The 16,396-nt window shown below is 40.9% G+C and overlaps 1 protein-coding gene across 1 annotated transcript in view; it reads left to right on the top strand.

Moving 5' to 3' along the window:
- The window catches only part of LOC114701477 (limbic system associated membrane protein), a 2,116,569-nt gene extending 2,100,381 nt beyond the window's left edge, over positions 1-16,188 (top strand). Inside the window, exons 8-9 of the mRNA XM_037209988.1 lie at positions 2,857-2,889; positions 8,692-16,188. Of these exons, the coding sequence (XP_037065883.1) occupies positions 2,857-2,889; positions 8,692-8,789 (131 nt within the window). The 3' untranslated portion in view covers positions 8,790-16,188. The remainder of the gene's footprint in view (positions 1-2,856; positions 2,890-8,691) is intronic.
- Positions 16,189-16,396: the final 208 nt, after the last annotated feature.

Below are 16,396 nucleotides of genomic sequence, written 5' to 3'. Positions count from 1 at the left end.
TCATATGCTAGGGTCCACTAATGTTTTGCTCGTCATGTCATATTGTTAACATACACATTTCCATGGCTTTTTAAGCAGGATCGCTTTCTTTCACTACAAAATTGCATTGATAATCCTCTGGAGAAGGATTTCATGACAAAATGGTAAGAGCACTTATTCAGTTGTGTGCTGGGCACAAGGATAGCACACTAAGTGATGATATAATCCAGAGTACAGATGTCAGGTTCATTGAACTCATGTTCAAAAGCTAAAACTGGGGCATTGAAAGGTTAAGATACATTTCCTAGTTTAAGCAGAGACACAAACCCTGTAGACCAGGTTTTAAAAGGAAGAGAAAAGGAAACCCCACAATTCTTCCTTTGAAGATGGTCCCCCTCAGGGGTCTAGAACTTGTTGGGTGATTGGCATCAGCTCCTAGGAATAAAGGTAGTCCATGCTTCTAGATGAACATACAGTATGATGCGTTTGTTAACTGGACTGTCTACAGGTAGTGTTCTTCACATATAAAAGGGTCTGGGAAGCACTGGTGTGTCTGGGTAGTCTCAGAAGTGCATTGTGAACAACACCAGCCACCACAGCACAAGAGAACAGTCAGAGCGATTCCCTATGGAACTGACCAGTTAGGGAAACCAGCTTTTCTGCAAACTCGGGGACAGGCTGGCTGGCATTAGTTTTGCTAGTGATGAGCCACAGCCGCTCATTTATATGCTTCAGACTCTGATGTGGGAGACAAGTGTCCACTTTTACGACCAGGGTACTCTAGAGCAGGGAGAAGTGAGGAATATTAGACAGAAAGAGATACCTAGACGATGAGAGGAAAGACAGAAACACAGGGTAGCCTCAGGAGGGCCTGGGTCAACACTTTATTCAAAAGGGCTTTTTATAACAATGCCAAGGGGAGGGGCAAAAAATCTCTCCCTTGCCAGATACAGCCAAATGTAGAACCTTCCATACACTTGGTACCCAATCATCCTCTTATGCAGCCCTGCTGGGTAAAGCCACTAGAAAACCTAGGTGTGTTCCAACACACTGGGATAATCATGCTCTTCTTTATAACTGTCGTATTGATGCCCGAAAATGTTACAATGTTTGAGGGCTTCTCCTTGTGACTACCTTGAGTAGACAGATGAAAAATGGGCAAGGGAGGAGATTAGTATCCCTGAATCTTGGTGACTTTTCAGGCCTGGCTTCAAAGAGCTTGAGCCTTGTGTACTAAATCGGGCCCCCTGTTTTTCTGGGTCAGAAGCATTCGAAACACGTGTTTATTTGTCTCCTGTTTCAATGACTCTGGATCTTCTGTTTTGCATTCAGAGTGACTGTCATGTGCTGGCCTATAGGAGCAAATAGTAAGAGACACAGCCCCAGACTTCATGATCCCCGGGGGATGACAGGCCTTAATCGAAGCATCAGACAGACACTTTGGAAATTAAAACAGAGATGAGTGTGGGAGGAAATAAAAAGACTGGATGTCCTCAAGGGGACCAAGAAAGGCTCCTCTCTGAAGGGTGATGGAGACCCTACTACAGATCCCATAGTAACCCAAGGGAGGACGTGTGGTTCCACAGAGCATAAAGGAAAGCTGGCGAGGTGATGGATGTTTATGAGACCAGACAGGAAAGGTGGCAAGGAGAGCCGCAGATATCAAGCTGTGGATTGGGTCTTTACCCTAAAGGCCACAGAAGAAAACCTGAGAATAAATTGGAAGCAGGGCTAGAAGATGACAGGTGCTCTGTGCAGACAGCTCTCTGTGGCTGAAGACATCAGCCGTTTGGCATGTTCTGCTAGCTGTGTTGTTACTCGGGAATGCAGGTCTGGGTCCTGATGGTCACAGAGGAAAAAATAAACCAACAAACAAACTTGATCTCACGGCCAGTGTGGGCTTCCATATCTAATCTATCATTTAGTTGTCCCTGAAATAGAAAATGGTATCCTATAGAAATTATACACTTTTACTTCCAAAGGTACAGGAGTCTTTTGAATTATTTGGCAAAGACACTTAAAAAAGAAATCCAGGTATTTAAAAACAAGCTAATCTTGTTCAACCTTGAAGTTTATTAATACATGCAACAGGTGTTTTCTGAAACTCTCTATAGTTCATGCTCTGCACTAGTGCTAGACTTAATGGTTAAAGAGCCATGCACTGTGGATGCCCTTGGCCGGGGCATGTATTCTAGTGAGGAGACAAGGCATCAGCAAGTGAGTAACTGTGTGACGTCATGCGGGGAGGGGCCAAGTGCTGCTTAGACTGGTGCTCAGTGAAGGAACGGGTACCAGCTTTGGGAAAGTGATGGGGCAGCATCACTTGGGTTGATGAGTTTTCAACAGCAATGGGACTGGCGTGACTGGGCGAACAGTAGAGGCATCGGGGAGAACATTTTTAGTAGAGGACACAGCAACTGTGAAGCTTGGGGGTGGAGTGGACTCGCCTGTTAGAGGAGTGATTTAGATATGGGCCAACTAAGGTGAGTGGGGCCCGAATGGCAGGGGAGGGCTGGGGGGTCAGACACATTCTAGGGTCGCATCCGGTGCAGTCAGGACTGCATTCACACTCCATGCTGGAGTCCTTGTACTTGCCGACACGCACAGCACGTAACATGGAGTATCCGTAGTTGCCATGCATTTTCTGTGACTACTGCTTGCTCATTTAGTCTGAGAAGAGTCTCTTTGCACTCTCCTCTCACTCAGTCTCTGTCAACCATTCCTTCTGCTGTCCTGGTCCTGTCTCCAACCTGCCTTCCTCTCATTCTCCGTTAGTGGAGACCAACAAAACCACCCTCATGTTTATTCCCAGTTGATGAAGATTCTTATTTATTTGTTTGTTTTTTTTTTTTGTTTTGCTAAATGTTTCTTTTTTAGAAATTGGCACCACCGTGCACTTCAAGCAAAAAGGTATGGCTCCTGTTTATACGTACCTTCTAGACATTAGTTAAGATTCCACAGCAATATATTGTGGTCATATGCACTGGGGGTTTGATTTAGTGTTGGGATTTGTGATAAGAAACTTCAATAACACAGTTGGCAATATTTTTCCCAAATTGTGAACTTGGCTAACAAAGAACCGCCCACCTGACCCATGGCCCCTGGTAGTGCTTTTGACAGTGACTTACTTTAAATCCCTGGGATGAAGCGAGTTACTCAGCTCCCTCCTACCCGCTCTCTGGTCCGTTATGTGCTTCATCTTAAGTGTCCTTGGTTAAGGACTCATTTTGTAGAATGGCCTCTACCCAGTGGCAGAGCTCTCAGAGTTTTACAGTTGCTTGTTGACTATTCAGGTAAACTCATCGCTGGCTCTGACACCCACATCGGACATAACCGCTAAGTAGCGACTGATGAGATGAAGCGTGGAAACAGTTGACATTTCAACTCTGCCTCAATTTCCTTCACTCTTCAAAGCCTCACTTGCTGCAGCTCACTGGGCTGCCGGCTCCCTGAAAAAAAAAAAAAAAAAAAAAAAAAAGCTATTTCGTGGTTTCCATGTACACACAGTTACAAGGACAGGGCAAGCCTGTCAAAGCTTCATTCAATGGACCCTAAAAATGAGAGCAACAGCTTCTGACTTGCCCACCTTCTACATACACTAGATCAACCTCACAGTCTGTATCCCCAGACAAACACAAAGGAAGCTGTGGTGGGGCTAGATGTCACCTTCCTCCAAGGCCATGTGGTCATCAACTTGATTGTGAGTTGTCTCTTAGGAAAATAGCTTTCATTCTGAGTCACAACAGGGATGAAACAACCATGATCATCACCAAGAGTAAAAAATAATTCTTTGGGGGATTTGTGTCTTTGAACACCCAAAAGCCAGAGAGGTTTTATGGCTGCTTAGACCGCTACCCCGCTGGTGGCCTGTCCTTGCAGGTCATCATTATCTAGCAGATAAGAGGTAGCCAAGGACATCATCTTAAGACAGATTCTTTGAAGCAAGAAGGCATAAAATATTAATAACTTCTTTAGCCCTTTTTCTCTTCCCAATATGATTACAAATTATCCAATAATTTGCCTAGTAGCACATGTGAAACCTTAGGACTCTGACGTGGGTGATGACATAAGGCATAGGATTTTTTTTTTTAAATTCAAATGTCACTATGATAAGGTATCAGTGTGAGTATACGTGGTAACTAAGTTTTTCATAAATGGTGTGTAAAAGTACTTGATATTGTTTTCTGGTTTTGTTTGTTTGTTTTACTTTGGCTTTTCTTTTTCTTTTTTTGATTTGGGGTCTAATGTATGCCACGCTGGCCTTAAACTCATATGTACCAAGCTGGTCATAAGCTTCTTGTCCCCCTACCTCCCCTTCCCAAGTACTGGACTGCAATTGTGCACCGCCCCTCCAGCTTTGAGAAGAAGGACGTGCTGCTTCTAACTGTATTATGAGACAGTTTCATCTGACCAAAATCTCACTTTCTAGAGGGTAAAGACAGAGAGTAAATGCAGGAAGAGCCTGCATTTAAGGTATAGTATTCAAAACCAATATTATCTCTCCTCTAATCGACTCCAGTCCTGGGGCTTATAGGCTTCAATCCACACAGAGGAACCTGTACTAGCAGTAAGTGGACAGCAGATGGCACCAGAGTCAATGTTATCGCACTTGCATTCAACATGGCTTCCCAACATTCCCATGCCTTGCCCGGCCCCAGCAGAACACACAGAACTTGTGTTTTGAGATTCTATAGATTATTGACCTCCGTTATCCAGCATTGTTTTCCTAAACTGTTTACATTTTTTGCTTTGTTTTTAGTCATTCCGTCAGCCTTCAGCAATTCCAAAAAATATTTTTCTCTTTTTGTATAATGGAAACACAAACTAAGACTGACTCTGATTTCTTACTGGCTGAAATGGACAGCCAGTGATTACTGCCAATGTGGTTAAAGATGACTTTGAATAAATCCAGTCACAATGGAAAAAGGAAAGGAAACATCATTGGTCTGGGAATTAAAAGCATCTTCAAAATAGATGTTTGAAGAAAGGCAAAACGATGAGCTCAGAATCCTACATTGGATCAGCAGCAGATAATCTTACCTCCAAAAATTCTTCAATTTAGGCCATTTAATAAACTTTTACAGTGAGCTACAGGTTTTGCCATTTTATAAACATGGTCACGACAAGGTGCACTCTAGTATTCACACCTTGATACAGTCTCTGTTCACCTGAGTGACAACCTTGAGAACAGTGACTTATAATTTATTATTTTGCTGCAGCTGGATTTTGTCTTTTACTAGTAAACCAAAAAGCCCCAAGTCAATACAGCCTGGTGGCTCTGTGGGTAAAGTCACCTGCTGCCAAGCCCAAGGACCTGAGTTTGTCCCTGGAACTCACATGGGCAAAAGGGAAACACGCCATGGCATGCAAACATGCATAGACACACACACACACACACACACACACACACACACACACACACACACACACTAAATAAAACCGTTTGTTTTTTCTTTAGTCCTGATCCAATTCATAAACATCTTTGATATGGGTTGGTATTTCATTTATTTCTGAAAGCAAAATTTCTGCATTGTGAATACTATACTGAATATTTTCCAAGTATCACACATACCATATAGAATATGGCTAAATATCATGGTGTGATTGTTGTCTGTGGTATGAAAACCATGCAACAAGCTTTTGAATTCCTATTTTGCCTATCTATTCGTAAGGCTAAGTTATGTTTTCAAACTGATGCTTTCATTATATCTGTCAGTATATGAAAGCGGTTGCTGAGCATGGCCATCTGGCACAGGAACTGAAATTTATCATTTGCATATCAACAAATAAGCAGAATTTCATAACTATGAACTAAAACATAATTAATGATTTTGTGGATTATTCTTCCCTGAGCTAGACATTAACTGGAGTAGTCTCCTATGTAGTCATATGCATCTATAATTGCATACCTAAGCTGTGATAATTCCCCAACTGTTACCCATTTACAGTTTTCCTCAATTCTGTTTATTTACTCTCAAAAATCAATTATGAAAAGAGTAAGCCACATAAGCACATTAAATAGTTTCATGAGAAAACTTAATAAATAATAATTGATAGAGGCAAAGGTTTCTCTACTAGATGTATACAATGCATTTCAGATGTGTAATAAGACCATCAGGAATACAATTAAAAGTTATTGACATGCATAGTGCGAATTCCTATTACAACACAGAATAGCACGTGAAAGTAAAACTTAATTTTGTATTATGCATTTCAAAAGACCAATAATACATACATCTATCTTACATGTATAGATAAGTATCTATGCAGCATATAAACTTACCTATATGTGTGTATGGATGGATAGACTGTAGATAATATGTAGTCAGGTGCACAAGTGCATTAACAAGAATGTTGACTTTCACATGTTTATCTAGCTTGCTAGTAGTACATATTATGATTTTTTGATAATAGAATGCTTGCTGTCTTAAATATTTTCTACCATTTGAATAAAAACATACCAATTTTCATAGCAGTCTATAGATATTACCAGCTTCTAAGATGTCAGGAGGACAATGTAACCTGTCCTGGCACTAAAAATGTGCTTTTTGTTTTGTTTTGTTTTGAGAATTCATTCCACACTATCCCTAGAGCAAAACAGAAATCATTTTGGCATATAAGACCTTAATTTCTGTATAGTTTTTCTCTATTCTGAAAGCCTTATTGGTACATTAATATAGATGAATGTGCCAGGGAGTGCATACACCTAATATAGAGACAGCTGCTACATAGATACGGAGGGACACTTGCTACCAGGACAAGAACCCTAGTAGGTTGGTAGTCCCAAGCATCCAGAAAGCTCAACAGAGGACAGAAGGTCAGAGCAGACATTGCATGAAGTATCAACACATTTGGACACCAGAGGCTGGTGAACAATCACTACAGGTGCTTTGAATTTCCACCCTCATGAGATGGAACCTGAAGGTAGTCAGAGTGTCTCATTAATATGATATCATAGACATTCAGGAAATCACAGAATGAGTTGTTTGACTAGAGTTGATGGATATTTAACTTTTTGATTCTGTTTCCATGGCTTTCTACTAGACAAAGCTCATTTTGCATAATTGAAGGGCTCAGTGTTTGCATATGCTCATATTTTCATATTAAGCAATATTCTGTGGTGCTCTAGCCAAAATATCAGACTCTCTTTCATTTTTTTTTAATACTGTCTCCATCTTCTTGTAGCTTCCGTCTAGACTAACCGTTGTTTTAATCAGTCTGAATTTCACTCACCAAACGTTTGACTAAAACACTGACTGCCGGTTTTCACTACAGGGTGGTAACAAGCCCTCTAGAGTTAGACACCGAGGTTAAATATTCTGCCTGCCTCCTGATAAGCTGTGGAAATGTGTTCCGTAGATGCAATTTCTACTGGAAAACAGTTTTTGTTATAGTAAGCACACAGTTGTGCATTTACATTTATAGTCTTATTACAAAACTGGCATCACAATACATTGTGATACATATATTCTTTATTAGTTGTGTTTTAATCTTATTATTGTTTGTTTTTTTTGTTTTGTGTTTTTTTTCTTCTGTTCACACAGAACATAGATTGGGAGTCTATTCTTGAATTCAGTATTTTTCCTTGTTACACGCCCTGAAATCTTATACATTTTCAATAGTTTGGTAAAAAGTCACGTACCAGAAGATGTTTCCACTGTAGAGGCACACCATCAGCTTTGCACACACTCACAGCTTGCATATGTACCCATAAAATTTCAAAGTGACTCATAATTACAGTCATGTCAGTTTCTATTTTGAGTATCATCCTCTAAGTATGTAGCCTTAAGACCAAAGTCTCTTTGGTGAGAAAAAAAAAAAAGTTCTTAAAATTTTTTCTTTCAATGAAATATGACAACACTATGCAGAAGGAAGAAATGGGACTAGAAGTGTGTGTGATGAGCTCTAAGTCAGACCTACAAATTCTGCCTCAGCATTACTCATACCATCCCCACACAGACCTTTGTCTGTCTCCTCTCACCCAGCTGTCCGCTTGGACTCGAACTCACATCCCCCACATTCTGTTCCATTGGCAATGGTCACACTATTGAGTGACCCAGAATGACATTCCAGGTCAGGTCCGTTTTCAGTTACCCCGGGTTTGAACCTGCTCCTGAGCCTTGCCAGTTTGGTTGGTGTTCTTGTCTTTGCTTCTTTTCTTAATTTCTAAAGTGATAACTTGGGTGGGTTGAGCTCCACTTCTTCCTAAGACTCTAGGGTGTTTGTTTGTTGTTTGATGTATTGCTAAGGTACCATCCATGCATAAACGCTACTTTGTGATAGTTGTCCCCATGTTAAAGAATAAATCACCCTGTCTCGTCCCTGTGAAAAAGAAGTCAGAGACTGGTGACTGACCTCATCTGAGATGATGGAGCTGCTCTGACGAGTCTCCAGGGAGAGCCTGTACTGGGCTCCTGGAGGAACCACACCAGCGCTTGGAATCTTAATCAGTATTGGCTTCACAGGAATCATGTGGAGAGAGGTGGGTGGCAGCTTCTCAAGCAGGAGCCATTTCATACTGGAAATAAACAAGACACCTTCACATACTTGTACCTCAGAGAGGATGGGACTTAAAAGATGGGAGCCATCATGAGCGCGGACAGCTAGACGTCAGTACCTGGCCACGCCTTGCCTCTGTTTCCAGCTTTATTTGGCTGTCAAGTGGAACTGGCAGAAGGTGCTTATCTTGTCTCTCTCTCTTTTGCTCTGCAGGACCCGGGTCGGTGAGAGGAATCAATGGATCCATCAGTCTGGCCGTACCACTGTGGCTGCTGGCAGCATCCCTGCTCTGCCTTCTCAGCAAATGTTAATAGAATAAAAATTTAAAAATAATTACAAAAACACACAAAAATGCGTCACACAGAAACAGAGAGAGAGAGAGAATGCAAAAAGGGGGGAGACTTATTTCACAAGTTTGTGTGTTTATAAATGAAGGGGGGAAATGTGAAAATGAAGAAAATACAACACTAAAAACACTTTTAAGATCCATCAATAAAAAAATTGAGTATAATTTAGGGTGGGAAAAATCTCTACCAGAATATGTGTCTATCTTCTAAGCAGATGACTGCTGTGTAAAAAGACTCCATCATGCTAAAGATATCCGATGTTGTACAAATGAGACTATTCAAGAAGTACCAGGTGGATATTAACTCCCCCACACACACTTTATCCTTCCTTCATCCGTTTTCATCTGTGGGGAAAAAAGAAGATCTTGCCTTTGGTGTTTATATTTCCATAACCTTTTTATTCTGTTTTTCATTTGAGCTAATGTGCAGCCATTTTGGACGATCAAAGGAAAAACCTATGTAGAGCCTTTCTCAGGCTCCGCTGCCTCCAACATCTCTCTAACCTTTGAGAACATCCCCTTTCCCTCCAGTGTGTTCTATCCCCACCACACCCATTCCAAACGTTCCCTTTTTCTCTACCCCCATCTCTCTTTACCCCAGCAACCCAGAACACTAGTCACGCCGCAAATGCTAGGAAGTGCCATTTTCATTTTCTTCACTGTGCGCGTGTGTGTGCTCAAGTCTCTCGCTCTCACGTAGGTGTACATGTGTGTGAGCGTGTATGTGTCTCTCTCTCTAAAGCATGCCAATGGAATGGTCCATGTGTACATAGACTCATTGTGCCGTAGATACTGTCCTGCATTGTAATTGTGAGATGCGGCTGTAACAAGTTGCTGGGGGAGATGGCTGGAGGGGAGGCAAGGAGCAGAACCCCTCCCCCATTCATGGCTGTCACATGACATCAGTGCGCATTCAAACCAAGCTGTGCTCCTTCTGTGGGCAGGACCCCATACCTCTCCTAGTCCCATTTTCAAAACCCCCAGTCAGGAGTCACTCAGAATATCACTGTAAATGAAAGTGCCTACTATCAATGGGGTGAGCAGACAGGGAACAGATCCGTGGCCTGGATGACATGACCTAGGAGAAGAAGACCGTTTATGATTTCACTCTTATTTTACAAGCCTGGGGGATTCATAAGTTTTCTAGCTTTGTATAGGTTGAGTCCCATTGCAGAAATGAGCAACATGTTTTGAGCAGGTCTCCAGAAACAAGAAAGTCTCTGAGTGGTAACTCCCAAGGGAAAGAGGAGCTGATGGAGATCCTATGCAGGCCTGTTTTGTCCCCTCACTAATCTTCAGATAACACTGCATTTGCCCCGAATTCCCCTAAGCTGAGATTGTTGTCTCTTTCAGATAAAAGATTGTGAGCGAGACATGAAAAGTAGATAGATGCCCAGGTCCTTTCTATAGAGGCTGCCAAACCTCTAATGCAAAGTTCTGACCATCACAAAATAGGAGTTCTAGGCTTTGTTATCCTTTGTGGATTATCATCCTTGAGTTCTAGACTGATGCTTTATTAAGTTCCCACTCCACTGATAAGGTGTATGGCACCATTGCCTGTGGAGGCTCCTCAGAATTCGAAAGCCAGGCCACTAGGATGCAGATTGCATTCACCTTCTCTACCTTTAGACTTACATCTGTGAGATTCTCCTTGACACTAACAATGAAACCTGAGCTAATTGCTTAATCATAAGATCTGAGCAACTTGTGATGAATTCGGGCAGAAGTTGTGTGAGCATCCCAAAGCTCAGCACCATTACATTACCAAGAGTGCTTTCCTAGGGGAGGTTTTCCAGGGAAGGCTGCCTCTGCATGTGGGCATCTTTGGTAGGAAACCATCCACCACTTTCCCTTAGATTATAGAGGTATCCAAAGTAATTCACCTTAGGAAAGGATGGAAGATTATTGTTGGGGCCATAAAGTGTTATCTCACTGAGCCAAATATAATAGCTCATCATTTTAACCTTTGAAATGGCTGTCACATGATACAAAATGAAGGCAAAGAAGGAAGGAAGGGAAGGAGAAAGGGATGAAGAAAGAGTAAAAAGAATTTAAGCAGTATTGTAAATTTCTTCTAAGGAATTACATCATTTAGTTTACAAACCCATCACATTCTTTCTTCATGGTTTTGCAGTTGTGACATGAAACAGAGGGCAGACAGGACCTAGGATGGGTAAGAGGATTTATGGGAGATCAAGAGACAGAATATTAATTCTTATCCAAGAACATAGCTATTACAACATAGGGAACATGATATATTGGCAATCAGGGATTTCTCTGGCAATCTGGTCCTCTTTGCACAAGAATTGAAGGATATGTATTTCCCATGTTAAAGAGGCATCCACATCCTTAAGTAAAATCTTAGAAGCGTGCATGATAGTCTAGATAGAAGGAAGAAAGAAAGGAGTTAATTCAGCATTGTATAGTATTAGTTTCGGAAATAGATACCTGTGACATATCACAGGCTTTAACCATATACCTGGTCTTCAGTGTCCCCATCCTATTATAAGGACAAACTCTTGGTTTTGTGGGAGGAGTCTCTCCTTTGGAAAGAATTCCTGATCATGTCTATACCATTTGTTATGTTGGTTTTATTATAATGGACCATAGAGTAAACTGCTAAAGATACTTTTAAAATGTGATTGTTTACCCATATCTCCAACAGGATCTGAGATTTTTTTTAAATTTCTCTTTCCTATGGAAAAACCTGGGTCTCATATACCATGTAGGTTTGAGAATATTGCTAAGTCATATGGAGAACTGAGGACAATGTTTTTTGAAGCAAGATTAGAATCACTGTAGGGCAAGAGGACCTACACCAAGATGCCACACATTTAACCGAAAAAAAAAAATGCATCACATTGCTATAAATCTCTCCAAAGATCTTATTTGTTGGCAATGAAAAAACAAAAATGTAACAGGAAATAATAGGTAATAAGGAGTGGAATGCTTCAAATCATTGGGACCGCTCATATATTCCATATGTTTTGTATAAAAAGTAAACTTACATCATTCACAAAACAAAACCTTTAGCCTCAGATTTCATTTTTAAAAAGTAGAAATGACCTTGACCCAGGGCAGGCCTCAAAGAAGGAGAACTAGCTTGAGTTCAACAATTGCAAAAGTGTCTGTTCTCTGTGCAGTTGTTGATCCAAACAACTTTGCCTAGTGGAAGGAACATTGTTCTTGCAAAATGGCCTTGTCCAAAAAGAAGGACAGCTTATGGGAAATTAGCTGGGTTTTCTGCTCAGAAGGACTTTCCCCAAGGCCTTTGCCTTCCCTTCCAAGTCAGACAGACATTTTGTCCCCTTACCATGAACATGTTTTTTCTTTAACTTCATAGATAACTGGGGCTATTCAAAGAGACCTTGTAACAATACTCGTGATTTTCACGTTCTTGGAGGACAGAAGCAAAAGCATGTTTCTCCTCCAAAGATGGACTTACCTCCTCTGCCTACAGAAACTAAACTACTCAGCATGAAATTGTTTTGAGTTCTTACTGATCAGCCCACAGTCACAGGGTCCTCTGGGGGCTGACTATGATGTGATGGCTTCTATTGGCTAGTCTCCCTAAATTTTTCATCTTGTTGTTTATAGGCTTTGGATTTTTTGTGCAAAATAATATATATGTGTATGTATTGTTTTAAATCTTATCTTTTACAAATGATATATTTACAATAATGTATGTATTATAAGAACAATTTAGAACAATGGTTTAAACTTAAAAGGAAGAGAGGTATTGAATTTGGTTTATTTAAAAAAAAAAAAGAGCTGTGTTTCATTTGGAAAGACACAGGTCCCCTTTTGTCCACCTTGTTATTATTTGTTTAAAAGAAATTTTCCTATGAGACCCATGCTATAGGATTAATTATGTCATCATGTTTTTCTTCATTCTTAACAAATTCTCAGCATGGATTTAGTCCTGGTTCCCCTGAAAACTGCCAGTTTTTATAACAATATAAGTGCAATGTTATATCTGACCTAAAGAGCTATTAAAATTCTGAAGACAAATAAACATACCATAAAAAATTGTGAGATAGACCCCAAGTTAAGAAACACAAATCTAATTCAGGAAATCTCTTTCTCGCTTAAGTATTTAAAATGTTTCTCCTCCAGAGACTTAGTCTGCCCGTGATGTAAATTCCCCATTATGGTTAACATCATATCTGTAAACATCTCACTAAAGGCAAAATGAAGTTCACATTTACGTGCATACCAGTGGGAAGAAAAGTAAACTATTCTCCTTTGCATTTAGCTATGCTGTTCAAATGTCACCAACTGAACCTCAAGAAAGAATTTGGTTTTGCCCACAATGTATATCACTTTCCTCTTGGCAAGGCTGCTGGTGTTAATATTAGGTTTAGGTTTAGCATTCACGCCAGCAAAATGTTTATGGATATTGTAGAAAACTTATTTTAAAATCCTGATTTCTCGTCAGCACATTTGCATACCGTGCTGATTAATAAATTAGGCACCAATCATGTGTAAATCAATGTAAATCACTAGTTTATATACATAATATAAACTATGTAAACTTCATTTTTCATGCAGAGCCCAAGTTCAGCTAAACCTATAAATCTTAAAGAAAAAGAAGTCAAATAAGAAGAAGAAAAACCAAAGCTTTTTATAGGTCAAACATCAAGACAAAAAAACTGAAGTTCCAAACATGGTTGCCTTAGCCAAAGGAAGCAGACACCCAGACCCCTTAGAGGCAGGTCCAGCCAAGTACAAATGGTTTTCCTTAGCTCCTTCTGCCTCACTGAAGATTCCTCAGCCTGACCCAACCAATCCTAGGCAAATTGGAAGATAGAGGAACAGGGTGTGAAGGACTCCTGTGCCCCAGGTCATTGATTTCTTGTCAGCTAATATATATTTTATTGTATTTTAGTTAAATAACTCCACCAGATTCACAAATAATTACATGAACAAGTTATCACACATCCCCCGCCCCGCTTTTTTTGGGTCTGCTTTACACTTAACCACACTCATAAAACTTCTTTGTCATCCTAATTTGAATAAGTTATGTGATGTAAGAAATATGTTATATCCTTGAGAAATACCTTGCTGAAGCTCCCTGCTTTTTTTATATTCTCTGGTAGCCCCATGTATCTACATGTCCGTGGGTTATAAAGAAGGCACAGAGTCATCTGAATAGGGAGTTTCAGCCACAGGTTTTACCCCAGCCTTTCTGAAGTGCCTGCTGATTTAACACAATGTCCTGCACACCATTCCTCTGACCAAAACAACCGAGAGAGTCATCAAAGAGATCATATGAATGTCCGACAAGACTATTCTAGAAGGAAATTTGGGTCACATTGATGAGAGGCTTCCATTCGTCCACCCAAGACAAAAGGCCTCTGCAAAGTGAAAGGTGTATTAGGAGTCAGGAAAATTGAGTTGTTGCTCTGAGTCTTGCCACACAAAAAAGCCATGTGATATTGACGTTGGCAAGTTATTTCACATCCCCAAGTTTTTAATTTTCTCGTTCCAAAGTAAAGAATTTAAATGACATTCCATTAGCCTCTTCCACCTCTAAACTCTGATCCTGAATATGAATTGAAAATTCATTAAGTATTGTCACCCACATGAGGACCCAAGCAAAGCCACTTGCTGGTCTCTGGTTTCCTCTCAAAACCATCCTCCACAACATAGCATCTTCTAGAACACAGAGTCTCTGGACTGATTCCATATTTCTCTTCGGAGCAAATTTTCTTAGACTCGCAGAGGAAGGACATTTTCTTATTAAAGTTAAGGCACCAAAATAGCTGAGGTGGCTTCCTTGCTCATGATATTGGGAAATGTGACTGTTGAACTGTAGCCTAATAGCCTTTCATAGGAAGGAAAATGGCCAGATTGGGCATTATGTACGTAACAAATGAGGAAGTTGCACGTGTGAGAGGAAACATCAGCTTTCTCTCATCCTGGGCCAAATGCTTCATTATGGTAAATGTGTGTCACTGGAAATTCTTGGCTGGTCCCAAGCAAGTTCAAAAAGCTGTTCTGTGAGAAACAGGCAAGGGAGGGGGTTTCTTACAGAAGTTTCCTGAAACTTGACTAATAGGCTGTGGAATCAAGCAAGTGGATAGAGAGGCCTCATTTGTTAACAGCTCAGTCTGGTACAGTTTTACAGCAGATAGGTGGGAAATAGGACACAAAAGCCTACGAGGAGGCACGGTTGAAGGGAGTGAGAGTCGTAGAAGCTAAAGCTGAACGTGAAAGTTAAGTTTCCAGAAAGGGAGGCCACGCAAGAACACTTGTTTGAGACAGTATACAAGGGGTTGTTCTGTTGGGCCATGTACTGGGCAGACTCAACGCAGGTCCACTTGTTGGTCCCACTCTGTCTTCAACATTCAGCCTACTGCCCGTCCAGTCACCTTTTCATGAATCTCCCCAAAGAGCACAAGGAATAGGGGTCTCCTGGACACTGAAGAGCAGAGTTTATTCATCACTTCCAGCATTAGTGTCACTTTAGATGGGGATGTTCAGTGGGCTTACTGTACTCAGGACACGCTGTAAGTGGGAGAGAGACCCACCCACCGAACACCTCCCCAGGTCCATCCTTGTTTCCAAGGCACAGCTTTTTGGATGGTGCTCATGAGTCCACCCTACAGCTACCTTCTTCTCGATACAAACCCTTTCCCGTGTAAATCCAGGCACAATAACTATCTGCTTCTTGCAAACGAAGAAAACCCCACGGAGCTAGCTTCCTGGCGTGCCGCCGCTGCCTCCGCCATCCGTCGGGAGTCTCTTGGAACCAACCCACTTACCTAAGCCTTTGCTCTTCACCAGAGAATGAACATGGCTTACCCTGGTGAACTTTGGCCAAGTTCTGCTCCCTAAGTATTTGCTGGGACGGGGGAGGCTGGAGGGAGGAAATAACAAGGGGAGGGACGGAGACCTGCATCTTCTCCCCAGCCTCGCTTCACCCCTCCTTTTCCATTGCTCTCCTGAAGGTTGTATAAATCCTGTTCTTGGTTAGAAGTCTCCTCATTAACAGTGTTATATACATATAAATATATATATAAAATATATTCCTTTTTCCAGCCCTGTAGACATGAACTGATCTTCCCTTGATGATACAAACACATGGCCATTTTTTTGTTTGTTTGTTTTGGTTTGGTTGTTTTGTTGCTCAAGTTATTTTGTTTTTGTTTATTGGGTGGATATTTTTTCCCTGAATACTAGCTCTGTGAAGGAAAGTAAAAAGCGCAATGTGTGTAAAAAAAAAAAATTAAAATTAAAAAAAGCCTTTTTTTTCCTTTTTAAATGTATTTAAATTCTGGTTCTTTCTTCTGTTACTTTACACGTATGAATGCTCTGCTCTTCTGTGATCTTAAAACAAAATGAAATAAACGTGAAAAGGAGATGTGTCTTGGTTGACGTGAGTCCAAGTGATCTTGGGGTTGGCGGCCCTGTTTCTGGGAGGTTTTAGTGACTAGCTCAGGAAATGAAGCCAATGATAGCAAACATCAAGCAGGGGGAGGCAGACAAAAATACTGGAAAATTGCTGCAAGGCTTTCGGACAGCGCTTCCTCTGCAGAATGTGCTATTTACCATAATTGTCTTCCCCTA

This window comes from Peromyscus leucopus, chromosome 12 (genome assembly GCF_004664715.2).
Source record: "Peromyscus leucopus breed LL Stock chromosome 12, UCI_PerLeu_2.1, whole genome shotgun sequence".
NCBI classification, from domain to species: domain Eukaryota; kingdom Metazoa; phylum Chordata; class Mammalia; order Rodentia; family Cricetidae; genus Peromyscus; species Peromyscus leucopus.
Note: the sequence above shows the minus strand (reverse complement) of the source record. Positions and strands in the feature narration are given on the sequence as shown.